The sequence below is a fragment of the Falco rusticolus genome, chromosome 7 (assembly GCF_015220075.1).
Source record: "Falco rusticolus isolate bFalRus1 chromosome 7, bFalRus1.pri, whole genome shotgun sequence".
Taxonomy (NCBI): Eukaryota; Metazoa; Chordata; class Aves; order Falconiformes; family Falconidae; genus Falco; species Falco rusticolus.
Window position 1 is genome coordinate 64,155,707 of NC_051193.1, and position 26,891 is coordinate 64,182,597.

At 53.0% G+C, this 26,891-nt stretch overlaps 1 protein-coding gene across 2 annotated transcripts; it reads left to right on the forward strand.

Annotated features, from left to right (window-relative positions):
• Window positions 1–6,822: 6,822 nt before the first annotated feature.
• Window positions 6,823–26,547, forward strand: JDP2 (Jun dimerization protein 2). Of its 2 annotated transcripts, none has more exons than XM_037395859.1 (4): window positions 6,823–6,989; window positions 19,611–19,834; window positions 24,522–24,626; window positions 25,498–26,547. In XM_037395859.1, exons 2-4 carry the CDS (start codon window positions 19,634–19,636, stop codon window positions 25,681–25,683), a joined length of 492 nt encoding a protein of 163 aa, XP_037251756.1. In that variant the 5' UTR covers window positions 6,823–6,989; window positions 19,611–19,633; the 3' UTR covers window positions 25,684–26,547. The 2 variants fall into 2 exon arrangements, with proteins under 2 accessions (XP_037251756.1, XP_037251755.1); XM_037395858.1 differs by lacking the exon at window positions 6,823–6,989 and adding an exon at window positions 8,790–9,041.
• Window positions 26,548–26,891: the final 344 nt, after the last annotated feature.

A 26,891-nucleotide genomic window follows, 5' to 3' on the forward strand; every position in this document is an offset into this window, starting at 1 on the left:
GTGCAAGCTCTTTTTGTTGTTTTATAGGCTGAATTGGGACAATATGTGCCTTGTACTCTCTGCAGACACTGGTATTCTCCTTTCTTGCAGCTTTCCTGGGCTGAAGCTCAGCTGCAGTTCGGCAGCAGCTAGGCTAGGTAGGACTTGGGGAACTGGGTGGGGGCTTAATCTTCATGCAAATGCTTTCCTGGGAAGCAGTTTTCAGAAGAGCTGTTGGTACAGAGACGAAGCGGGGTCATGACTCCAATATGTACTTGGGGAATCAAAGAGATGTGGGGACTCCATAGGGCTGAGGAGCCTTTGGGGTCTGAAATGGCTGGGGGATTCAGCACTTCCAAGCCTGAGATTAATTGCTTTGCAAACAGTTCTGCTTTCATTCCTTGGTGTTACTCTTTGTGATTCAATCTGATTTGTTTGAATTCTGTTCTGAGACTTGTATTCTACCCAGCACTTTGCTGCTTGGGTGCTGTCTTTCATTGCCAGAGGAAATGGAAATGAGCAAATTTAGGCTGGAGACAGAATATTTCTTCCTTTCATAGCAGTAGGGTCCTTGAGCAGCTTTCTAGTTGTAACAGGGAGAGCAAAACCCCAACTGGTTTCAAGATTGAGCCTGGTTAGTTTATGAAGGGGGTTATATAAATGATGCTGTGAGCTTGTGGCTGAATTTAGTGACCCAGTGTCTCTTCCAGTTCTACCTTACTGAGAGCCAGCTATATTTAAAATCTGTTTGAAGATGGGAAAATTATCCTCAAGGTTCAAATGTTCTGAATTAAAAATGGAAAATGGAGCAGAGGTGATTGAAAACTTTGGTTCTTGGTTATCCTTGCCTAGCAGCAGGCAGGCTGCAAAGCCAGGGTAAGTGAGGAGGTTGGCTTGTGGAAAGAAACAAGATTCCTGTAGTTTGGCATGGAGATGTGGTGTGGGGAGGGCAATTATGAGTGATGGGGCAAGGAAGGAGGGCTGAGTGCAATACTGGGGTACGGGGTGCAGGTCCATGAGGTACGGGAAGAGGTGAAAGGAAGAGAGTTGCCTTTCCTGCACGTACTGCATCTGGTTCTTTTGCTTATCACTGGATTTATCCTTTCTGCAATGAGTAACTGACTAAGGCTCCTTGTGCTGCACCATTAATCTGTGGCTTTCTATTAACAGGCAGGTGCTTGTACCCGGGGGACCACCATGCTGACTGCCAGAGATTCCTGGCACCGGGTACTACGGAGTTAAGCAGCCAGGCTGGAGTGTGCAAACAAACATCGAGACCTGTACTAACAGCCCTGCTTTGTGTTAGTGGGAAGCACAGGCTCCAACTTCTTCCGATTTCTCACCTGTCCAGACTGGTACAGAGAGAAAATGCCTCTTGGAGTTGCGGAGAAAACCACACCTATTTACAGTGGATTCCCCAGGGCCCTCCTGTGGGGTATTAACCCTTCAGCCCCGGGCCCACAGTCTCAGTTTGGCATGGAGAATTCCCCACCGTCCCTGGGGCAAATCAGCCCTTCTCCCTCTGCTGCAGGGACTTCTGTTGGTGGCCCAGGGCATTAGCCCATCCACGCCCTAGAGCAAGTCACTGCTTTCTCTTTCCTCCCCATCTGTACAGTTATCTCCGTCCTTTGGTCCTTTGCAGAACTTTGTGCTGGGGCTCCTTCTGCGGGAGCTGGGTTTCCTGACCTGGCTCCTGCCCTCAGAAAGCAGGACTTGCTCTGCTGGGTTTGGGTTGGACCCGTGATTGCGCCTCTGTATTTGTCTCAGACCCCACCAAGTTTCCCTGAGATACCAGCTCATCCCTTTCCCTTGAAATATCCTTGCTCTCTTCAGACTTCTTCCTGGTCTCACTGTTTGCTTTCCCTCTTTTCCCTGGTTTCTGAGTTTTCTCGGAAGGAATCCCGTGCTCTGGCCTCCTCAGGCTGGAGTGTTGTGTTGTTGTTTTTCCTTTCGTCGCTATGGGCAGGGATTTCAAATACTGAGCCAAGGAGAGGGAGGGAAGAAGGGAGGCAGTGAAAGAAGGAGGGAGTACAAGGGGAGGGATGAAGAAAACCAGGAAAGTGGGAAAGAAAAGTGTGTAGGGGAGCAGGGTAAGGAAGAGATGGTGGAGGAATGAAATGGGGAAGGAGGAGAGAGGGCATGGTGGAGAGAAAGAGTTTTGGGTAAGTATCAAGGAGAGCTTTTTCAATGGTTCTTTTACTAATAACACTATTGCAGCAGACAGCAATATCCAGAGGAAGGGAAGGACACCTCTACCCCACACCCACACCCCCCATCTGTCTAGGACACAAGGCATGAGAGGTTATTCAAGGTAAAGAGATCCTTCAGAAAATGAACATCCAAGCCTAGAACAGCCGGTAGGAGCACAGGCTGCAGCAGGGAAAATTTTAGATGGGAATTTGGCAGGTAAGGGGAAAATGTGAAACACAAAGACCCAGAAAAAAATCACAGGACCTTCTTTTAGTCTGTTGGAAGTAGGAAGCCTGGGAGAGGGCTGGCAGGTTTTGTGGGAACAGGGAAGAAAGTAAAGCAGCAAAGGAAGCTTAGGGCACTGCAGAGAAGCTACGTAATTCATATACCACCCCCCCCCCCCCAGATACTGCCCCACCCCCCCACCCCCAACAGTGCAGCTCAGCTGCTACAGACAAGGCATCCTCAGGCAGTGAGAACTTCTGAAAGCAAAGACTGGTGCCTCAGAAAACAACAGTCCCCAGGACTCAGCACCAGCACCTGAGGAGCAGAGTGCTAGAGACCAGCAGCTGCGTGCAGAAATAGAGGAGGGCAAAGAGTGCCAAGGAACTGTGGACACTGGTATTATATCGATCCCAGGAAAATTGCTGGGATGTTTATTAAGGATCTGCAGGTTCCTTCTGCACACTCGCCTGGTCTACTACATTGCAGCAAGAAATCTGCAGCTCGCTTTCCTCTGCAAAGGAAAATCATGCTCCTGGAGCTGCTAGAAGTTATGGAGTATTTCCTGCTGTAGGAAATAACAGCAGGACATGGATTTTCAAAAAGCCAGGACTGGTGTCTTTCACAGGAACTTCTTGACGAGGCTAAGCGGCCATAAGTGATTTATGCTGGCATTGCTGAAATGCTGCAAAGAAGTGGAAACTATAGGCCCTGAAGACTCAGAGGAGTTTGTCTCTGGGACCCATGCAGGGATGGCTTTATAGTAGGGTGGAAACTAATCCAGAGAATATTGTAATGCCAATGAGTGAGTCTGGGATAGACCTTTAGCCGGAATACTCTGTGTGCTTCTTATCACCCTTGCTGCAGAAAATAAGGGAGATACAGGCGGATAAAGAAAGTTACTGAAAAGATGGAGCCCCTTCCACATAAGCAGGGATTGCAAGGAGCACAACATGTTCAGTTTGCAGAGAAGATACATGGGGAAGAGATATGAATTAGATAGGACTATAACTTTTTTAGGAAAGACTATATATTTCAAAGTCTAAGCCAATGCCTAACTGACAAAGATAAGAAAGAAATTCCCCCCAGGAGAGGTTATTCCACAACTGTCCAACATAAAGATCATGTAACTTAAGGATGCAGCACTGTCAGAGACAAGGTTTTGCACAGCATTTGCCAGCCTGGGTATCTAATCAGTTGTGTTTTTATAAACAAGCAGCCTGGAGGTCAATCAGCCCATCAGCCTGTGTCCATCAGGATGCCATCTGACCGCTGTGGCGGTGACTGCTGTGGCCTCGGCACTGCCACCAGCCCAGACCCAGCTGCTTTACCCCAGTGACTCAGGGGCAATTTACCATCCTCTCACTCCTACGGCTTGCACCATTTGTCTCTTTGCTCCCCAGCCCAGTTTTGCAAAATAACTGGAAATAACTGTTTAAAAAGAGAAATTGGACTAGAAATGAGGTAGGGTTGCATGAAGGGAACAGCTAAATCAGAACTGAGTCGTGGCCGGTGGGGATGGTGTGATGCAGCCAGAGGTGGCTGAAGGGCAACTACATCTTGACTTGCATCACTGCCACTCTCCCCTGCAGGCTGAAGCTCTTTCGTGCTGCCAATAGGTGCTGTACTCTTACAGGAGTTTGAACGTGTATGTCCTAGGTTGCATCCTTCAGTGGATGGTTTTCAGTATTGACCACCAGGACTGTGAATAATCCTAATACTGAGGGCAAACATCAGCAAAAAGGGAAGCAGATTCATGAGGATTTGGGTGATTTAGGTGGACATGTGGCAGATGAAAAGCACTGTTTCAGGTAGCAAATGTTAGATGGCAAGTGTGGGAGCAAGGGGCAGGTCTGAGGAATCCTGGTTAAGCAGAGCCACAGCTCAGTTCTTTGAGCCCCAGTGGGTGGGAGGGGAATCATTAACCCTGTGAGCCTGCGCTGAGAGGCAACACAGGAGGGAATTTTACATGTAGGAGGTCAGTGTGCCTTTATGTCTGTCAGGCATGTCCCACGCACACACTGTTTTTACTGGTCAGCCCTGAAGAGGTTACAGAAGGGAGGTGAACTGGAGTGGCTAACATCCTGATTAGACCTAGAATATTCATTAATATCAAGCACATAAAACTGTGCATGGACATGCAACAGAGATATTTAGATCTAGCGTATCATTGGCTTTCTTGGCCAAGAATGTCCCAGGGAGGTTACTGTGAGCTCATCTCCACTGATTGTGGCATCAGGAGGGTACAGAGGTCAAGCAAAGGACTATCCTTGCTGGGGTCTTAAGCATGCTTTCGCTGCGCTTGGATGGCAGGGACCCTTAGGAACCTTGCCAGTGCTCTGGCTCTTGGCTGTGCCACAGACAGGGCTGTGACAGCAAGAGTGATGCTGAGAAACCTGGCAAGATGGACCAGTACTGACCCTGCCTCCCCCGCCCACCTTCAGAAGATGTGGGCCTGCCCCAGGCAGCACCACTCCTGCGGTGAGAGGGCCACCGGACAATCCAGAAGAGAGGGGTGAGAAGGACAAGGATGGCTGCAGTGCCGTCACGTGGCGTCCTGGCCTAGGCCTGAATCCCGCTGATGAGCCACACAATTCATCCACACGTGGAAGGCAGAGAAACGCGTGCTGGCAGGCAAAGCAAAGGACTGAGAGCAGCTCCTTTGCAACCAAACTCCTGTGCTGGTGCAGCTCTGTTTTGCTTTAGAGTTCGCTCTGTTCCTGATAACTTTCTGGCCATGTGTTGTGTTGCAGGGGCTGTGTTTCCACATCCATGAACCTTCACCTTCCACATGCTTTATTTTGGGCAAAAATATGCAAATCATCCCTTTCGTCTGAGGAGAAAGCCATTTCCAGGCAGCGAGGTACTGACAGCTTTTTATATTCTGTGCAGCGGAACTTTTGCTTTTTTCTTAGCTACTCCTGTCTCCGTTTCAGATGCTGCCATTCCTACTTGGTTAATTTGTCTTTGTCAGCACATGTTTCCACAGCAGTGGCAAGACTGACCGGCCCTGGTAGGGCCAGTTGTGTTTACCCGACCATTCTGCGTCCTTCGGCGAGCAGCCTGTTGTTGGTGACTTTTCTGTTCACTTTTACCCACTGAAGCCACAAATTCTCGATGAATTCTTATGCCTTTTCTAACCCAAATGAGACTATCTGAAAAGTAAACATGTTTGGTGTTTACATGAGGCAAAACCCAGCTTGGGAAAAGAACAGCTCAAGCACAGGAGGCTGCAAGAAGGAGGAAAATTCCCCTGTGAGACAAGAGTTCCCAACTCAAGAAGGAATGATGCAAGTTTGTCCCTTTAAACATGTGCGTAAGCACTGTCCTGAACAAGGATGCTTCCCTGGAACTAGCTCTTCAACAGTTAAGTCAAACAAATTCCAGTTAGGGCTAACTTGGATTATCATAATAATGGAGGCTCAGCTGTCCCCAGGACCTGCAGAGGGGAAGCCTGAAGGAAAGATGTCTTAGGGGAGGAAAGACATCTTAGGGAAGGAAAGACATCTTAGGCCAGAGAGCGGGGTTCAGCTATACCCTCTCCTTCCTGCTTCCTGACCTTTTTCTGCACAGCCTTAGGTACACAGCTTCGAAAGCAGTGCACTGCAAACATGCGGCAAGTGCTGGTCATATACAGACTGGTAGGTGTGGGGTCCCTGTTCCCACCCTGCGGGGGCTTGCTGGCAGGGGAGAGCATCCATGAAGAGGTCCATACTCAAGGCTGGGGCTGTAGATGGCTGTGTTGCCGTGAGATCTCCCAGCTCTGCCCACTAGAGAAAGGGAAATGAAAAAGGGGAAAACAGTGGAAGGCAGAGCCGGGAGAGCTGTCTCTCTTCCAGCCCCCAGCAGAGAAGGGGAAATGGCACTTTCCCACCTTCCTCAGGGCAGGGAAGGGCTGCAGGAGGAGCCACGTGCTGGACTGGACCTTGCTCAGCCAGGTCATCGGCCTCCTCTGAAATCCCCCGGTTTTTCCCCTCTCCCCTCAGGAGGCAGCAGGTGTGAGGGAGCTGCCATGCGCTGGAGGCAACTTGTGTGAATTGCTAGAGAGAAATATTGTTTATCAGCCACATTGGGATCCCTCCAGCCTAAGGCACTAGAAAAGTCTGCCCTATCTGATATAGGAAGGTGGAAGAATGTATACGGGAAAAATACATCTCAGCTCACACTTCTCCCTTCTCCCCAAGATGAGATGCCAAGGGTAAAGAAATACTGGATTTGTATGCAAAGGTGTATAGAAAGTATTCTACCTCGCTGAAAACAAAAAGATGAAAGAACGATGGCATGAGGAGAGTAGGAATAAGGATACATGTGCCGTGTCCTGCTGAGCCAGGCTGTTACCTATTTCTGTAGGACAACTTGGGCAAAGTGTATCCTATATTGAATGCAGCATTTCTAGTCCCCTGCTCCTGCTCGGTCCCAGCTCCCCAGCTGAATTCTCTTTCTCTTGCTGACACAGAGATGAAGAGGACAAGGCTGGAAGTGCTGGTGGTGAGACCTCGTGGATGATGAATGGCATGCATCATCAGCGGTGAAAAGAAATGAAATTGGTGAATTCAGAAAAGAAACAAGGACTGACAAGCCAGGAGAAGGCAAACAAGGTAGGGTGTATGGTGCCTCACTGTGCAGCTGAGGGGGGAGGATAGGTCAAAGAGATGGTGGTATTGCTCTGCTCTGTGACAGATTCCTTTTGTCTGTAATGACCTGCCCACAGGGCCCAGGGGCATGCAGGAGAGCTCAGAGGAATTTGCTGGTCCTGAGTCCTTGCTGTGGTTCATCCTGTTTGGGAGACACATCTCATCTCTTTCCCCATTTACTTCGGGCACGGGCTCAGGCACAGGGAGCTGGGTAGTGCCGCTCAGCCCGACGGTTTTGCTAACCACTCTAGTATTTTTTCTTTCCAAATTAAAAGGTGTATTTCTGTCCTGAAATGCTTTAGGAGCCCCAGCCCTGGAGCATCCAGTACCTGTGACGGGTCTAGTGTGGCCCTGTGGGTGTGCAGAGCTTTGCTTCTCAGAGCAGTTTGGCAGATGCAGGTGGGAAGAAGCCAATGTTAGAGAGAAAGAGGAAGGAGACAATTCAAATCCATGCAAATAAGTTATCCGGAAGACTCCAGTCCACCATCTGCTCCCACATCTCCTCCTGACATCATGGTGCTAGAGCACCAGGCACCATGAGTGTGCATGTGCCTTGGGCAACGGCCCTCCTGGGATATTCCAGTGATGATAAGGGAAGACCAAAGCAGCTGGGCAGGGGAGCCTTGAACCCCTCTGCTCCCTCTTGGCTCCTCTCCATCCCAGTCAAAGGGCTGGCAGAGCTGGGGCTGGCAGACCTTGACCGGTGTATGGGGGAGCCTGAGCAGGCCAGGCTGGGGTGGGATGAGCTGAGAAGGAGCTGGCTTCCCATGGGGCAGTGGCGTTGCCCCCCCTGCCCCTGTGTCGCTGCTTCCCTGGGTGACATGGGGTCGGCGCTGGGGAGCTGTGTCACTCTCCCTGGTCCTTTGCCTCCTTGTTCCCAGGCGCAGGACTGAGGAGCAGGGGGCTCCACACACAGCTACTGCTGCAGGCTGGCCCGGGCAGGGCTGTGGCGGCACCAGGTATCAGCGGGGCTGCCCAGGACCTGGTCCTGGCAGGGCTGGGGGGCACGGAGCAGAGAGCCAGGGGTTGCGGGGGGGGGGGGGGGGGGGGGCCAGCGCAAATAGGAGTGTGGGAGGGGGCCCGCACCCGGTGGAGGGGTGCGAGGTGCCATGGTGCGGGGGTGCTGGCTGTGAGGGCACGGGCTTGCCAAGGGGTGGTGGGTATGGAGTCCTGGGGTGCAGGATGTAGGGATGCTGAGCTATGGGGTGTGGGGTGCCGGGTGCAGGATGTGCTTGGTGTGGGGTGTGGGGTGTGGCATGCAAGGATGCCAGGCTGTGGGGTGCCAGATGCAGAATGATGGGGTGCCGGGTGTGGGATGTCAAGGTGCTGGGTGCAGGGTGTGGGATGCGGGTATGCTGGGCTGTGGGGTGTGGGATATGGTGTGTGTGATGTCGGGGTGCCAGGTGTGGGGTGTCGGGGTGCTTGTTGTGGAATGCGGGGTGCCGGGATGCCAGGCTGTGGGCTGCGGGATGTGGGGCGCTGGGCTGTGGGGTGCAGGGTGTCAGATGCGAAATGGTGGGGTGCCGGGTGCGGGATGTCGGGGTGCTGTGTGTGGGTGCCGGGGTGCAGGATGCGGCGATGCCGGGCTGTGGGGTGCGGAATGCGGGGTGCCGGGTGCGGGATGCGGGGTGCCGGTGTCCCGGCTGGTCCCACCCCTGCGCGGCGCTCCCCGCCCCGCGGCCCCGCTCCCCCGCCCTCCCTGACGTGTGGCGCTGGCAGCCCGGCCGGTTCCGCATTCCCGACCCCTCCCCGCAGCCCAGGGGCCGCTATATAACCGGGGCTGATGCAACCCACCCCGCCGCCTGCCACAGCCTGCGGGAGGCGCGCACCGGGGCGGCGGGGGGCGGCGGCGGGCCAAGGCGCCCCGGCGGCGGCCGGCACCGACATCGGCACCGACATCGGCGCCCGGCGGGGCCCGGGGGTCGGGGCAGCGGCGGAGGCGGCGGGGCTGAGCCTGCAGCCCGGCCCCTGCGGCCGGGCCCCGCGGGCACCCCGGCAGCCCGGTCCCCCTGCACGGTGGGTGCGGGCGCGGGGCGGGGGAAGCGCCGGGATTGTGGCAGGGCGGGGGGATGCGCGGAGCATCCCGGCGCCCCGCGGCAGCGTGCAGGGTGCTGGGTGCTGCCCTCCGGGCGGGGAGGGGCTCCGGTGCCAGCGGCCGGGCGCGCCGCGGGGATGCGGGGAGACCCCCGGGGTGGGTGCGTGGGTGGGGGGCGGGCAGAGCCGGCCGGGAGCGGGGCTGCGCTGCCCCCGCACCCGGCGCTGCGCGGGGGCCGGGGCTGCCGTGCGGGGGTGCCCGGGCCCGGGCCCTGCACCCGCCCCGCTGCAGGGCCGGCGGGGAGCGCCCCCCCCCCTGCCCCGGTGCCGCCCTCCCGCCGCTTCACCTGCCGGCCGGGCCGCAGGTGGGGGCCGGGCTGCCGGGGGGGGGGGGGGGGGGGCGCTGCCGGCCGGGCCGCCCCGCGGGGCCCGGGGAGGGAAGGGGCCCCGGGGCTCCCCCACCGCGCGGTCCCAAGTCCGCTTTAGCAGTGAGGCATGGAGTTGAATGGAAGTTGCATTCTTTTGCACGGTCTGCTCCGGGAGGCGCTTTGCTTTTTCCATGGGAGGGAAACGGGTTTGAGAGCAAATTAGGGGAAAGGGAGAAATACCAAGAGAGCAAGAGCCACGTTATGTTTCCATTTTCCTTTTAATGAAGGCCCTGTGGAGGTGTATTTGAAAACACAGGATCTCCTATGCCTTCAAGGAGGGTGAGAACACTGTGCTGGCTGGTTCCAGGGCCATATGCAGCGTATGGTGGCCAATGAAACAGGGCCTGGCTCGTTCTCGTGCTTGTCTTGGCAGCCTGCTCCATGGCTTGCATTACCAGCCCTGGAACACAACCACTGCCAAACAGTGTGTGTGTGTGTGTGTTTGGACTCCGAGAGCTCAGCAGAAACAAATGCTTCTGCAGCTCAGACTAAGATTTTTTAGCTAGTTGCAAGAAAAACTTTCATGAAAAACTCTATCTGGAGCCTGCTCTGGGAATTTGCTGGGGAATGCTTGCATGGGGACATCTGGGAATGCCAGTCATTGGAGTTCAGACTCTTAGTAAGGCTTGTAGTGATTTTAAAAAAGAAAAACCTTGCCCGTCTGGGGATGAGTGGGTGGGCGCAGGAGCCACCATCTAAACCATCCCTGTGTCACGCAGCGACTGGTTGTTCCTGGGATCTGGGGGATTGACATGATCTGCTGAGAGTTACCGTGAGGGTTGCTGCCTCTGTCGCCTCGTTGAGACACCCACGGATGCTTCTCGCTCTTCTTCACGGCTGAGCATTGAGCATTTCCCTCCTCACAGGATGCAAAGGTCTCTGTGCTGCGGTCCTTGCCAAGGAAGAGTAGATATTCCCTCTTACCTCCTACTGCCCTCTCCATCTGAGCAGCGTGTCCATCTAGGCCGCCCAAGTGCGGACAGTGCTGAGCATCTGCTCTGTGGTCTCCTTCCCTGTGCTAGTGTTTGCTGCTTCAGCTGCATTGCCTGGGCCAGGTACTTGGCAGCACGCGGTGTCTCGAGTGAGAAGCTGTTGAGCGGGTCTTTTCACTGCAGTAGGCTGTTCCAGGTGGACCTGGCCCTAAGAGCAATGGAGACGCTCATGGTGTGTGGTGTGGACCGCTTGCCAGCCTGCATGTGTCCCGTAGTGCCAGTGTGGCAAGGAGGGGGCACAGCAAATCTGATGCCATCTGTCTTTGGCTGCTTGCGTGGATTTTTCAGTTGCTTCGGCTGTCCAGAGTATCAATCCAAACATTGCAGGCTATTTTAACATGCAGCCAGGGAGCCGAGGGTCCATATGGTCCTCTCAGCTGAGCAAGACTGTTGCAAACTAGCCAGAGCTCGTCTCTATATGGGTTAGAGGTCTTTGTGGATGACCCTGACATTCAGGGCATAATTTTGAGGAGTTTGTAGGGGGAGGCCCTCTGATTTGAGTCCATTCTTGGCCTCTCAGGAGCTCTGTGCCGGAGTAGAGTTGTAGTCTTGAAGATTCCAGCCCTGACCACTTGTGGTTATGGAAGGTCCTGGGGGATTTCAACAAGTCGGTCATTAACCTCAGTGTCTGAGCTGCAGCCTAGCTCAGACCAGGATACTCCTCCTTCCTCAAACCACTTCTTGCTGCTTCAGGTAGAAACAGGAGAGCTTTTACCCTCCTGCTCTGTACTGCCATCCAGCAGGTGGTGCAACATTATTAAATGTCTGCCAGAAATAATTAACTGGCAATTGCTAATAGTATACTGTGATAATTAATCGCATTTTTTTGCAGTTATCACAATGAATTACTGCAATGGAGAAGCCTTGCTATGCTAGGTGCTGTACAAAACCCCACTGTCACAGGTTGCTTACAAGTCAATCGCTGCATTGCAGTGGTGGGGGCAGTGTAATGCTAAACTAGAGCTTTTTACTATCCTGTGAAGGTATGGAGGAAAATGCTCAGGGAAAAGAAGACTGTGAGCTGACTGCTTTGCTAATGGCAAAGAGGGAGTTATTTCTAAAGCTGAGGACTGGAGGGCCAGTGTCTTCCCCTCCTCATAATGGATATAAGGAGTCAAAGCATCAGACAGGCAGATGTGGGGGCCTGACAATGGAAATCAGTTGCATTGGGGGCTGCAAAATTGCACTTCTGCTGAGGAGAGGCTGTCTGCTCCAGGCTGCCCCATGCATGCCTCCCTGATGGAGAAGAGGAGGGAGGCAGCAAGGCTCTCTGCGTTCCTGTTTTCAGAAAGCTTTTCATAGCCGCCTGTCCATGAATGACTCGGATGTTCCTCTTGCCATCTGTGTGAAACTAGATGTGCAGGACTGAGCCAGACTGTTCTGGCGCACAAATGGGTTTAGACTTCCATCTCCTGAGGAACTGTTCTTCACAGCTCCTTCCTCTCTAGCACTGTGGCCCTGTAATCCTCTCCTTGGAGCTTTGGGAGTTTGGGATGGTGCATCACATGTGCCGGCATTCACAAACCCTGCAGCTCTTCTCCCACTGTGTGGGGTTACCTGTAGGAGGAAGGGAACAGCAAGGGCAGCAGCTGGGGGGAAGGGTACAGATGCTTCTTTGGCCTTGCAAGCTCAGGACCTGATGTAGGAGCTGTCTCTCTCCTGGAAGTGGGGTGTGGAGGCCGTGAGGTACTACGGTGTCTAGCACACTGAGGTGGCATGCTGCCGCTCAGTGCACTTGGTAAGCCATGCTGCGATTGTGCCTTAAACTGGCCTTTAAATGAAGGGGAATCTCCCTGATGCCATAAAACGCTAAGTAATGTTAGGTCCTTGGTGAAGAGAGGGCATGCACAGTTTTACCCCAGTGCATGTCACTGCAGCTCTTCAGTATGCTACAGGTGGAGGGTTCCTTGGCATCGCCAGGTTCGGCAGAGGGATGAATGAAGGCACAGTGGCTGTTAGAGACCATGTTTGCCAGCGCTGCTGCATGGGTACTGAAAAGACAGGTTACAGCCAAGGGGCTTGGCTGCTGCTGTGTTCTGATGGTTGGCAAATAACTGATACTGATCGGTGTGGGCACTGGCACTGCAAGTTACTGTTTCTAACAATGCAGACCAGAAGAAGCTAGACAGGAGACGGGGTGACCTGCTGTAAGGTACTAGTCAAAACCAGATGCATCTAGAGCAGATAGCAGTTGTGTGAGAATGGGAGACTATCGCAATTTAGGCAACAGAAGAAAACTAATTGCATGGCTAGGTACTTGTGGCACTGGGAATATGGGGTAGTGACTTTATGCCTTCAACTTTGTCATGCTTAATTTGGCATTCACTGGGGGCTGCATCTTGAAGTGGAAGAAAGTCCGTTGTCGGCTGTTGACCCTCAGCATCCTGCAGTCTCCCCAGCCCGAAGAGTCCAGATGGAAAAAAAGCAAGCGGCTCCGTGCCTCAGAGCAGTGATAGCCAACTGCCCTGTCTTTGTTTAGGAAGTCACATTCTTGGGGCATGAGAAGTTGGGCATGTCAGGAAAGGGCTTTCTTATAAATCATCCTGCTAACAGAAGGAACTAGAAAGTTGCAATGTGTGATATACAGGCTGAGCAAACTTGATAACCAGGAGCTAAAAAAAGCTAGAAAATTATAATAAAGCCATAGTAAAATCCAAGGAACCAGAAGTTGCTTTTCATGGATGATAACACTACTTCTGATCTCCGCAGCAGAATTATTGTGTGCTGGCCAGGAGCAGATGAAAGGCCGATTGCTGTGACTTAGGTGCTCCAAGACAGTAGGTACAAATGGTGATAGTACATTAAGTGCTAACATGCTAATGAAGAGATCAAAGATTGCTTGTATGGTGTCTTGCAGACTTTGGCAGTGCTCTGATGCATGGCAGCTGACAAGAAATGGCAGGCGCCCGGGTTGAGCCTGGAGTGAGAGAACAGCAGGCAAGCATGGCCTTGGTCCTGTAGGCAGCGTGGAGAAGGGCTGGTAGGGCAGCCTTCGCCTTAGCGTAGCGCTTAACATGGACAAAAAAGAAACATGCCGGTATTTAGTGTCAGAATCTGCTGGCTGGCAATATTAGGTGCTAGACTGGCTCTCTGAGCATCAGAAGGGTACTTGGATCAACCACTGCAGATGTCAGAGCATGTAAAATAGATTATGTTGGAAGAAACTGTGATTTATAGACAGCAAAATTGAAAATAAGGTTGCAAACAGCCCTCGCTCTTGCCAAGGAGGCTGACAGCAGAGATAAGACAGTAATGGCAATTTAAATTGAAATGTGACTGTTGGAGCCTGCTTTTGGGTGGCATGGTCCTATCTGCACAACAATGCTGTTGATACAGCAACTGTATTGGGTTTATAAAAAAGCATCCCTGGGTAAGTGAGGATGCATAGGATGGTCCTGGGGGAACAGTGGATACAAACTATGGCAGTTTCTGCACAAGGAAATGAATGTATGCTTTTAACACAGATAGGCATTCCTGTGCCAGTTTTCGTCTGTGGGTAAGAATAGCACTGAAGAGGTGGCAGGAGAGGTGTGAATACAGGCTAGCAACCAGAGTACAAGCCCCCGGAGGCACTGGGTTACATGGATTATGCCTACGCACGTTAGATTTATGCTGCACGTTAGATTTATGCCGTAACTGCTGTGCAAACATCAGCTCCTTCAAAAAAAAACCTAAGCAGCCACCAGAAAAAAGCAGCAACGAAATTGGTATGGGAAGGAAAAAAACCCCAAACCATGAGCAGATGAAGATTAGAACTACAGGAGAAAGAATAGGAGGGTATGCAGGGACGGTGTCACCGAGGAAGCTGAGCAACTGTATGGGACAGTATGGACTTGGTAAAGCTTCCTCCCTCTAGGTCGCAGGCTCCAGCAGATAACAGACCCTGGCAGTAGGAGAAAAACTTAGGAGTAATGGGCACTGCCTTTAAGAAATAATAAACCAACCAGTGTCACAGACCATTGACCATAAGGACATAACGGGGGGATGAAGCACAGAAACGCTTTTCACTGATGGGAAAGATGCAGCAAAACCAAGGTGAGCCAAGGAAGCGGTACTGTTATCATCTCTGGGGATAAGGGTGCTGATAAAATAACCAAGCTTGACCAGAGGCTGACTGAGACCACAACGACAACAGTGCCAAAGCAAGGATGCAAAAGTGACTGCAATAATTAGGAGGGTTTACAGACATTTCGGCAAGAGGTCAAGTCTTGTGTTACAGCATTTTAAGCAGAACAAGGGGAGCATAGAGGCAAAGCTAAGGAAATACAAACTGAATTTTGACCCATGAAATCACGTGTTGACCAGATTTTTGCTGCAAGGATAGTTGCTGAAGAGAGCATTGAATGACACAGGCTGCTCATCACTGAACTAAAGTTTTAAGAAAGCCTTCTCTGTCTCCTGATTTACTCTGGAGCATCTTGATGTTGTGGCACAGAATGATGAATAGCATCAGTGCAGAAGGCACGGCTACAGCGAATGTAAACTTGAGCAGCTGGCGTCACGCAGATCCCAGTGTCAGATGTAAGTCTACACATTCTCTTTCCCCTCACTGCTTTGCTTTGCTGTTGGCTTCATTATGTGAAAAAGCATAGCTGGTACAATGCAGGAATTGTGTGGTTCAGCCGTAGGACACCAGAAAGCTAGGTTTTACTGAAGACACAATGTTTCTCGGCTCATGTAAGGAGACACTGAAAGACTGTCTGGCATTGAGGGGAAAAGAAGACTGTGTTAATAATCAGATCTGGAAAGAAAAAAAAATCTAATAAGAATCCTAGCTAAAGCCCTGTGTTAGAAAGTGAAGGAATACAGAGGTGAGTTGGTTCATGTGCCTTAGAAATAACAAACACTGCAAGGGAATACCCAGAAAGAAATTGGGAATTGGCAAGGCGCCAGCCCTATTCATCCCATCCAGCATGATATGGGTATTGAAAAATTGCAAATTAAAGATTTTTTTCAGGTGTTGAACTTTGAAGTTATTTCTGCCCTATGATGCAAACATGGTAGGAATATAGTGGAGCTATAGGCAGGCTTGTCGACATCTTCCAGGTTAACGGCCTCAGGAAAAGGACCAAAATATCTAATAGAATGACACGCTTTGGCTTTTTTGACACAATTGTAGTACAACGTCTTGCCTCTAGTGTTAATCAGAAAAGAAAATGAAAGTATGTGGGACTTGGGATGAAAGGAAAGCTTCTCTTACAGGAAGAAGAGGCAAAAGAAGCAGAACAACAGTCCCCCCGGTCAGCAGGCAGTGGCAGTGCCTGGGGCTGAGGGTCATCGAGCACTAGGTGGGCTGATCTCTCACTGCACCCCTGCTCTGCAAAGAGGGATGGCATCTCTCTTTGTTCCATCCTTATTTCCATGGTTATAGTCCTGCTGGGAATGGTTTTACATACCTCTCCAAGGTCTAACTCTGCTTGACTCTTGGCAGGTCTCAATGTGCTCCTGAGCTTCGTGACCCCTGAGCAAGATCTCACTTGTAGAAGCTAATTCCCTCTTCCCACCTAGCTCTCAGCTCATCTTAATGTGCAGGTTCATGTTCTTCCAGGTGGCTCCTGGCACTTTGGTTGGAACAGCCTTAGATTTAGTTTATACCGATGCGGGTGTGATGTGGGCTTTGGCAGTGCAGTCCCTGGATCCAGGATAAATTTTTAGAGCATGTTAGCTGGGCCAGCTCCTTCATTCCGACCTGTGCCACATGTCACACTACTACAGGGGCTATTTCAAGGGATATTAAGGTATCTGATCAAAGAGGCAGAGGGGAAAAGGTGGGCCAGAGAAAACACAATGTTTTCTCAAATCTTTAGCCAGTTGTCCCTGGGGAGCTGCCCCAGGCTCAGGAGTGCAATGGGATGCTCAGTGGCCAGGTTTCTCCTCCCTCCTCCTTTCATAAATCGCAGTGACCCTGAATTTGGTCTAGCTGAGGACTGGGACTGGCCAGCCCAGTGCTTGGGTGCTGTCAGCTGCATCTTGTGATGGAAGACAATAAATGAAAACCAGGTCCCCCAAGTCCAAAATGGATTTAGGCATCCAGTGCTGGGCTCAAGTCAGGTCACAGCCTGAAGCCTGTGAAAGGGTGGGTTGGGGTCCCAAACCAGTGTGTGCCATCGCAGCTCACGTGCGGTATTTGCAGGAGGGAGACTTCAAGACAGTGTTCATATACTTTAGCTACTGATTTTGTTATTTTTTAAATTATTGTTTTCACTTAAGTCCAAACTGTTCAAGCTGGGGATGGACTTCTATGGGATTGCTGGTGAGGAGGTGTGCAGCAGCTGGCCTGGGGTGTGCTGCTGTTAGCAGGCTTCATCCCAGTGCCGCAGCATGTCGGCTTAGTGGCAGTGGCTGGGAAATGGCTAACTCTGCAGTGCATAAAGCCATCTCAGAATGGTAGGCTGAATTTAACTCCATGCAGCTGAGGCCTGTGGCAGTATGTCCTGGGAAGAGCCTCTGGAGTCATCTCCCTTTACCATGCCACCGTGCTCTCCTGCTGGAGAGGGGCAGTGAGGAGGATGGTAAGGATTTGGACACAGTCCCCAAATAACTTTTTGCATTTTTCCGCCTGGAGTGCAGCCTAGGGTAGGATGGTGCCCAGCTTCTGGAGGAGTGAAGCATCTTAGCCATGTGTAAGCCTGAAGGGAAGGGGAGGGAGGCAGCCTGCAGCTTCAGAGCCTGGCTGCAAGCAGGCATCTCCGGACACCATACAAGGCAACTGCTGCAGCTGTGGAATTACAGCTGTCTGTTTAGAGATTGCTATGGAAGAATGTGTAGTTTGGATCAGTTTAGGTCCTTACAATCTCAACAAGTTGATGTGTAGTCTTTTCGGAGGTCAAATGTCATTACCAAGAATTTTCTCTTTCTCTTTTGGCACCAGATGGGCAGGAGTCCTCATCATCGGGTGGTACCACTTTGCTTCAGAAGTCACTGTCTCTGCTATCTTTCCCATCTTCTCCTTTTCAGGCTCTAATGTCCTTGTGCAGATCACCTCCCCTGGGCCCAGCCTCTGCCACACACCCCAGCACTGCTGAGCACTGGCCTGCTCCCCCCCTTTCTGGTCTCCTCCTGAAGGGTGACGGAAGCAGACGACTTGATTCCTGCTCACCACCTCTTTAGGGTCACACTCTTGCTGCATTTGCTTTCCATGCTCTTTCCCAAATCCCATTGGTCACCGCTGCCATCTGCTGAGCAAACTCTGCCAGGGGACATTTCATGCTGACACCTGGACCTTTTTGGTGGCAGATTAGAGTGTATGACAGCTCAGCATACTGGGGCTTATAGACACTCTCTGATGCAAATCCCCTTGTCTATCATGCCAGGATGGCTTGCATAGCATCTGCACTGGCAGCTGTGGAGCTTGCATTAGCGTCTCTAACCTTGACTAACCTGTATGATTGGCTTTCCTTCCCTTCTGCTGCTCATCTCCTGTTCCCTCACATTAACAAATATACCAAATAATCTCCTGGGTAGAGACATACCAGCACCAAGAAATCCTTAACTCTCTGCTTGTCATGATTAACCCTGTTCAATGTTCAACCTGCTCCCACTGACCCTGCTTGGGGGGGGTGTGTGTGTGTGTGTTGGACCAGGTGAGCTCCTTCCCCACCTCAGCTGTTCTGAGACTCCATGATCCAACAGTCGTGTCTCACACGCAGCTTTAGGCAAATTTTCAGCCTGGTACTGACATAGATTTGTAACCCCAGGATGGCAAGTGCTGAGCAACTGTGGCACCTGGCTTGACAACGTGTGTGTGCACAGCTGTACTGCCTGGACCAAAAGTCTGCATCACCTGTCACCTGGTCTCTCAGCAGCTCAGAGTGGATGCTTTGGAAAGAGCAGGGCAAGTGCATGTTATGCCTTGCTTAATGCACCACCTCACTCTGGCAGATGGTGCTGTCAAAGCTTCCAGGAGTTTGTGCAGACCAATGTGACTGATGGTCCTTAGTGGACCCCTCTTCCATGAGTTTGCCTTTGTTCAACTCTCATTCAGCTGCTCATTGAACCCTGCCTTGTGACTGGCTGTAGTGGTTATGGAAAGCTGCTCCATGAGATTTTGGGTCCGCTCCATTAGCCTGTTTCTGCCTGCTGTGTGGGTGCTTCCAGGGGCAGGATGGGGTGGATGCCTGGAAGCTCTCAGCTGGGACTGGTCTGGCTGGGCAGAGCAAGGAGAGCCGTGCACGAGCACTGGGACAGGTGGCTGAGTTGTATTGCATGTGTGTGGGAATGGTTGCTGTGTGGTCAGAAGTTGACCCTGCATGTTGGAACTGGGTCACTCGTGAGTGTCCCAGGCCAGTTGCACAAGCAGGTATGTACTTGTGCTGTAGCCAACAACCACCTGTCCCTTTGCTTTTTGGCTAATACAACAGCTTCTGCTCTGTGGGCTTTCCATTTTAGATATAACTGTATTTCTTTCTCTCTTAGCTGCTTGTTCTTCATATTTCCTGGTAACTTGCTTTCTTCTGCCTGTAAGTGACTTGCCAAAGTTTGTCCTATTCTCACTTTGTGCTGCAATTTTTTCTCTTTCCTGATAGAAGCAACCTTTTGCACCTTGCTCCATTTCCCCTCCCCTCCAGCCTTTGCTTCCTCATTTCTGTGCTGGGAGATGTTTGTTCAGTGACAAGTTTTTCTCTCGTGGTTTTATCCCTGGTTGCTGTGCGCTGTGTCCCAGCCCTGACCAGCAGGCTCAGCCTGCCCGGAAGAAATCCAGCCCAAGGCATATTATGTTCCTCTTTGTGCTATTTTTCTTCTTGTCCTAATAACATACACATTAATCAAAACTCAGGTAAGAGCAAAGCTTCACCTTCTGCACTCCAGAGAAAGGTGTGCTGAAACCAGTAGTCCATGGGACCACATCACTGTTGTTGCAGCCAGCTCCTGTTCTGGTGCTTTGCCTCTCAGGTCTTTTCCCTTCCTGGTTTACACACCAGGAGCATATCCTTTCTAGCAGGATTCATACATTTTTGGTTTCTCTCACAGAAGTTCTACTTAGTTCTTTCCTTTGCCATCCCTGGGCGAGAGCGGCTTCTTCCCTGGTTCGCACTCTTGTTAGGTGATGGGACTGTAGAACAGGATTGGCCTGTGCTGTCGTGAGACCCTGTTGCTGGGTTGTAACAGGCTGTGTCTTGCTCTCCCTCCAGCCTACGAAGCTGTTTCCCCTGCTATGATGCCAGGGCAGATCCCTGATCCGTCCCTGACGGCTGGCGCGCTGCCCGGGCTCGGCCCCTTGACGGGACTGCCTGGCACAGCCCTGACCGCCGAGGAGCTGAAGTGCGCCGACATCCGCAACATCGGGGCCATGATCTCACCGCTCCACTTTCTGGAGGTGAAACTTGGGAAGAGACCCCAGCCCGTGAAAAGTGAGGTGAGTCTCGGGGGCTGCTGGCTACAGATGGCCCTGGGGGGCCATTGCCTGCACCTGCCCGGGTTTCTGTCCTGCCTGTGCTTGTTTCCTGCCAGGGTGGCCAGCAAGGTGTTCTATAAGGATGCCACGCCACCTGTTTGGTGATGTGCACATGTGTTGGCAGCTGCTCCGCTGGCTGTCTCTTCCCCGTGTCTGAATTTGTGTCCCTGCAGCATGGGCTGGGAGTAGTGGCCTTTGTGTCCCAGACCTGACCGGTCCCACGCAGCTGTTGGCAACTGGCTGAACTCAATCCCTGCCTGCGGAGTGGGGTCTGGTGCAGCCAGCGTGTCCCTAGGTTGGGGCATGCACCCAAAGGAGAGGCCGAGCAGCCTGTCAGAGGGCTTGTGCGATATTTTCATCCCATCTCTGCTGCCAATGAGTCTTTGGTGCTGCTGGTGTTGGCGTTGCCTTTTTCCCACGGGTTGAGCCAGGTGGGTGAGCAGTGCTGAACGGTAGTGGTGACTCAGATCAGCTGGGGCTGCCCCTGCCCCTCTCCTGGGGGGGGGGCTGGATTCACCTCGGGGCTCCTGGGACAGGGAAGGTTGGTGGCTTCTGCTCAGTATCGTAGGCTGGCATGTTGGAACCAGGCTGCAGGGACTTGGGAGACACTTGCACAGCATTTTCCTTGTGTGGTTGACTTGTGTGTTGGTTGTCCAGTCTTTGACTCCTTGACCATTGCTGTATTGGTGGTGAGTGTTTGCACCTCCACATGCCAGTTCAGAGGCTCCACTTTGGTGAGGGTGGTGGCTGCTGTCAAAGTCGAATAAACAACCCTTCTGAACAGTGAGGGTGTCCTCCTGCATGAGGCATCAGATGATGCCGTGTGAGGGTGACTGTGCGTTCTCTGAAAACATCAACGAGGAGGTGGTCGATGATGTGAGAAGCTGCCTGTGATGAGCTGTGCATGGAAGGGCGTAAACCATCAGTTCCAGGGAGCAGCCGCTCTCCAAAGGGTGCTGATGCTTGATTTGGCCCAACTCTTAGAGCAAAAGCTCAGCGGCACCCAGGTCCACCTGTGGGGGGGTGCCTGTTGTTTCTCCCCAGCCCCTTGCGGTGGACTTCTGCAGGCAGAGCTGGTATGATGGAGTTGAGTCCATCTGATCACCTTGCACAGGAGCCTGGTGCCCAAGGGGGTCTCCGGTCGGCTCATGCAGCATTGCATGGAGATCCCCTGGGGAAGGACTGCGCAGCTCTGCAGTGGCAGGAGGTGAGGCTAGGATGCTGTGGTGGGCCATCAGGAGGGCCTGAGGGATGCTAATGGCTTCGGTCCTTCAACAGGCAAAGCTGTTCTGGGTTGGCAGCTGAAGCCGAATGCTGTCCCAGGCTCTTGGCCTGGGTATCGCGCAGCAAATGGGGTGCAGTGCCTGCCTTGCTTCCTGGGCTGGGGAAGAAAGAGGGAGTCTGTAGCTGTGCTATCTTCCCAGGCACAGCTCCTTCCCTGGGACGTCTCGGGGACCTCTGAGCTGGCCCTGCAACAGCGGCTTTTGCTTGGTGGGTGGGGGGATGTGGTCTCACTGGCCTCTGCATAAGAGGGACGGGGCAACTCTGTCCCACAGCAGGTACTGGAAGTGGCGAGCCAGTTGCTGAGACACCGTGTGGAGGACAGATAAGGGGAAATCCACTGGCAGCCCTCACACCCACACGGCTGCCTTTCCTGCAGCCAGTTCCTCCCCTGCATGGCCTGTGAAGCCGAGGAATTGAGGACAGCAAATGGAGCTGCCCCTGGCACAGGCTTTGCAGCGAAAGCCTGGGGGAGTGAAGCAGTAGCTGCTTATCCCATGAGTAGCCAAGAAGCTGCCCACGCATAATTTTGCAATGCAGCCTGCAGCTGCTTTCTTCTTGCGGGGAGCGGAGCCCAGGATGCTGGGTACTGGCACGCCATGCTCTGTGCACCGCCTGGGAGGGCAGGCTGCTCCCCGCGAGCTGCGGCACGGGCGGCTTTCTCGGCTGTGCTGGGGGGACCGTCATCTCCTGGTAGTGGGGTGTTTGTGCCTGGGCGTGGGTGCTGGGCGCTGGCTTTCCTGCAGTGTGGTGGGCAGGCTACCCTCCTCTTGGGGCAGCTGGAGGCAGGTGTGGCTGAGTTCCTCTGTCACCTAAATCCACCTGGGGTGCTCCCTCTGGAACCAAACCCTGCCCCTCAGGCTGGTGGCCACCTCTGTCCCTGATGCTGCTGACTGAAGCGATTCAGGAGGCAACCCCAGACCTTCTGCCCGCAGGGCTCCCCTGGAGACTGGCTGCTGAGACATGCTGTGGGGTGGTACACCATCACTGTCCCTGAGTAGACTCCTAAGCCCCCCCAACACCAGGGCCATGTCACCTTTCTGAACTGAAATCAAGCAGAAGCGGAGAGGGGAAAACCTGTCATCTTGAAGTTACAGGATCTGTGATCAAAAAACAGAGCCAACAGTTCAAGCTGCCACTGTCTGTGCTGAGCCACCCTCCTTGAGCATCTGTACCCATCTAAAGGTCACTGCCCTTTGCTGGGCCCTCTGTGGGGTGGAGGGGGCTGAAGGGAACGTGGGCAGGTCACTTAATCTTTGACTCTCACCGAATGGAGCAACAGAGCTTGGAAATGTCAGGTAGCTCCCAGGGATACTCTGAGGCTTGTGTGGTCTGTTTGCTCTTCCAGTTCCTGTTACAACCCACAATGTACTTTGCAGGAAAGTTTTGGGGTGTGTTTCTTGAGGTTTGGAGCTGTGAGTGTATGTTCCCACTCTACACCCTCCTAAATAATCGAACTGAAAGGCTGAGAAGCTGTCTAAGGGGGTTAGATGAGTGGTTAGTAAATATGCGGAGGGGAATGGTGGCTACCCTGATGTCTACCTCCTCTTAAACTCTGGCATGGAAATTTTGTAAAGGCTGCTTGTGCCTTTGCTATGGGGTATCCTGGTCCGGCCAGAAGGAAAAGGCAGCAGAGCGTGGAGTTAGAGCCTTCCTGGTCACTTCTAACACCTGCCACATCTGAGCTATGTGGATGTAGTGAGAGCTGGCCATGCCTACTGCGCTTGGGGCATCAGTGCGGTTCCCATCTTGGTTCTTGGTGAATGTAGCGCAGGATGCCCCATGGCGCGGCCTTGGCAAAGGAGCGGTAGCAGCTTGGGGTGACTTGACTTAATATTTTAGCTTCAGCTAAAGTAGCAACTCTGGTATAATGCTTGGGAAGTAAGTTAGAGAAGATGCAAAAGCTATTAGCACTACAAGACTTGGACATGGTCTTCTAAAGCATACTACATGCTGCATATTGGACATGTTGCATATTGGACATGCAGCTTAAGGTGCCCCGTTCACCTTCACTCTGCTGAGTCAATGCTTCATCCTGTCCTTGGACATCACATTGAGATGTTTTGTTTAGCGGGCTTTGGTCTCAGTGAATGTTAGCAGCGTGCAGTTTGCTGTGGATGATGGAACCTGCAGCTTTTGTTTCTTGCAGGCAGCACTGGTGTACCTATGTGTGGGGTAATCTGGTGGCCCCACGCTCCCACCACCGCTTTGTGGCCTTGGCATTGGGGTTCTCTGACTTTCCTTTTGGGATGACTAAGCCCAGGTACTAGAGCAACAAGGCTGCTCAGATGATGTGCTGCGAGAGGCTCATCTGGGAGATGTGTCCCTCAACCACACTCAAGTACGAAGAGAGGGATGTGGCTGCCTTCTCAAGCTGGAGCTGCCCTTAGAGAAGGTGCAAAAAGCTGTGGAAGTGCTCATAAAGCAAATGTTGCTGCCCCTGCATTTGAGAAGATGTGTGCTGTCAGGTGTCACTTGATAGGAATGAGGCAGTTTGGTCTGACATCTCAAATTTCAGAGTCCAGGACCAAATGTGGATGAAGGCACTGGGGACCTGTCTTCTCTAGCCATGCTACAGCGTGTAACCTGGATGCTGCCCTCATGGGGCTTTCCAGCACTCAGATTTTTCTTGAAGGAGCTGGTTTGGGTTCTCAGATGTAAGCATGCCATAGGCCATTTACACAGGCTTTGTAGTAAATATCCCTAAATACTTTGATTATGGGTTTCCAAACCATAGGGCTTATTGGCCTGGCCTGTGCGGTTTGAGTCAAACAGCACAGAGCAACTGAGTCATGGCGAACAGCGCAGGCACTGCCGTGTCCTGCTTCTTCACCAGGACCTGTCCCCACCTTACTGCAGTGGCCCTGTGACTCAGCGAGTGCTGCAGCTGCAGCAGACAGTCCTGTGTACTGGAAGGAGGGGACAGCCAGGCCCAGCTGGGAGAGCTTTCAGGTTCCTCTGCTTCTTGCTCTTCCCTGCACGTTTGATGCTTTGAATGACTGCGCTCACAGAGCTGCGTGACGAGCTGTGCCTGTCTTTGCAGGATGAAGCTTTATTCCCCTTGTCCCTGCACCCTCTCGAGGAGGGAGCAGCCCTGAAAAGAGTCTGTCCCCTGCCAGCCAGGTCCCCGGCTGTGGGTACTGCACTGGTCTCCCTCCCTGTCCCCACAGAGTGGAGTTAGAGGTCGTGGCAGCAGCATGCCTGGTTCCTGCTGAGGATTAGACCATGTTGCTAGTGGCCCCTGGCACGGGTGGCTGCCACCCCTCTCCTTGTCCTGTCACCAGTGGGGCTGCCGGGTGCTCATTCCTACCTCTCACCCTGCCCCACACCTGCCGGCTCTGATCTGGGCTTCTCCGTCTCATTGCAGCTGGATGAGGAAGAGGAGAGGAGGAAAAGGCGCCGGGAGAAAAACAAAGTAGCAGCAGCACGATGTCGTAACAAGAAGAAGGAGAGGACGGAGTTCCTGCAGCGGGTGGGTGCCCTGACCTGTCCTAGGACACAGCGGGGACCTTGGTGGGGGCACTTCCCTAGGAAGGTGCCCCATCTGTGGGCAGTGCTCCTTCCAGATCTGCCCCTCTGCCTCCCCTTCCTCCTGTGCCCTTATCTGGGAAAATACTGGCCTGTTGCCCCACTTTCCGTGAGGGGATGAAGGTGGTGGCCATGTGTGCCTAGGCAGAGCTCACAGGTATCCCTTTTGCCTGTGGTACCAGGGATGGAGAGGGCTGGAAGCGGCCTCTGGGCTTGGGGGAGAGAGGGCTGATGGTGTCCCTGCCTCGGTGCTGGAGCAAGAGCACGCGTGGGAGTGTGGCACACGACAGGGGCTGACAGCATGCTGGCCCCTTGCCCAAATCCTGAAGGTTTCCCCATTGGGAGGCCAGATGCCCTCTCAACCCGTGACCCAAGGCAGAAGAACTCTCACGGCACCTTGCTGCTTTTCTGCAAGGGGTGGTGGGACATGGCAAATGACACAGTGGGAGACAAGGAGCCATTTCACAAGGCCAGATCCTTGCAGATGGAGGGTGAAACTAAATGTGGGTTTGTTTCCAAACACCTTCCAGACCATGGAACACAGCCAGGCAGGGGTTTTGTTGTGGCTCGGCAGAGACCTGTCCTAGGAGGTGACACTGTATTTCCTTGCTGTGGCGCTAGGTAACGCAAGGCAGCAGGGCTGGGGATGAACTGCCTGGAGAGACCTGGTGCCTCAGCATGTCTTTGGGCTGCCTCTGTGCTGCGGGGGCTGAGTGGCAGTGCTGAGCAGAGATGGTTTGTTGGCCAAATCGCTTCTCCTTGTATCCTGTGCTGTTGGAGTAAAGTCCCATGTGGTTGTGTTTCTGTCCTGTTAGGAGTCTGAGCGCCTAGAGCTCATGAATGCTGAGTTGAAGGCCCAGATAGAAGAGCTGAAACAGGAGAGGCAGCAGCTGATCCTGATGCTGAACCGGCACCGTCCCACCTGCATCGTGCGGACGGACAGCATCAAGACGCCAGAGAGTGAAGCCAACCCACTGCTGGAGCAGCTAGAGAAGAAGTGAAGGTGGCACTGGGCCAGGAGGAGGAGACAGTGGCGCAGGGTCTTCCAGGGTCTCTAATGTATGTACTGTATGAAGAACTGTGCACCCAGGCCTGGTGCAGCCAGGACCCAGCGGGCTTCCTTGGGAACTATGGACCAAACAAATATGGGGACAGAGAAGATGAGGAACCTGTCAACCAGTACTCTGAGGCTGAACCCGGGAGCAGGGCTGGTGGTGCCGGTGAGGGCAACCTCCCTGTGATACCTCATCATGGCCCTTCAGCCCGCTCACAGCCCCGGGGACCTACGATGCTGCGGCACGTCCCATGAGGACCACGCGCCCGTGGGGAGCAGGGGCCGCAGGCAGAGGAGCAGCACCAGTTGGTGCCCTGCCCGGAGGCTGCCCGCCACTCCTGGCGCCGCTCCAGAGGGAAACCCAAACCCAAGAACCGCAAACACTTGACGCAGCCCCGTCTGGTGGGCAGGCCTTTCCGGGGCTTGGTGGCGCAGGCGCCCCCCATAAGCACACTCTCAGTATAATGTTTACAGCCCAGCTTGTCCGTGTCGGCCGTGCTTTTGAATGCACATTTTTACACTTTTTTAAAGTATTTTTACAAAGTTTTATACAGCGATCTCTATATGGATTTATATAATCACTAGATGTGATCCCATAGAAATGTATGTTATGATGGTCGTTTGTTAGCACAACGCATATGCCACAGTTATCTCCATTGTGTTACTTGTCTGGTAGTGTCTGGCTCCTTCCCTGGCGTGCTGGGAAGTGGGTCCAAGCTGCCCTCCGCAGTGGTGTCGCTACCCTCTCCATCCATGTATGTCCTTCATAATACTCAGTTCTGTATCTCTCAGTAAATGTTACCTTTACGTACGCCACCCTTCTGTGCTCTGTCCGGGTCAGGCCATGGTGGGCTCTGGCCAGTGCTCAGCACCGTGGCAGCATGCACCAGGTCTGACTGTGCCAGCTGCGTTCCTGGCTGAGTGGGGTGGTGGAGTTGATCCCAGAGCTGGTTTGTGGTGGTTCTTTGTGTTAGCAGGTGTAGGCCAGGGGAATTCACCCTGGGGAAGCTGGGACCCTCGGAGGCAGCTCTGACCATTGCCGAGCAAGAAGTAGCTCTGTGCTGCACTGCAGAGGGCAGGCAGGCCATGGCTTGCCAGCTGGAAGGCAGAGAGATGTTCTCCCCGTCTCACATATCTCACCCTTACCTGGTCCTT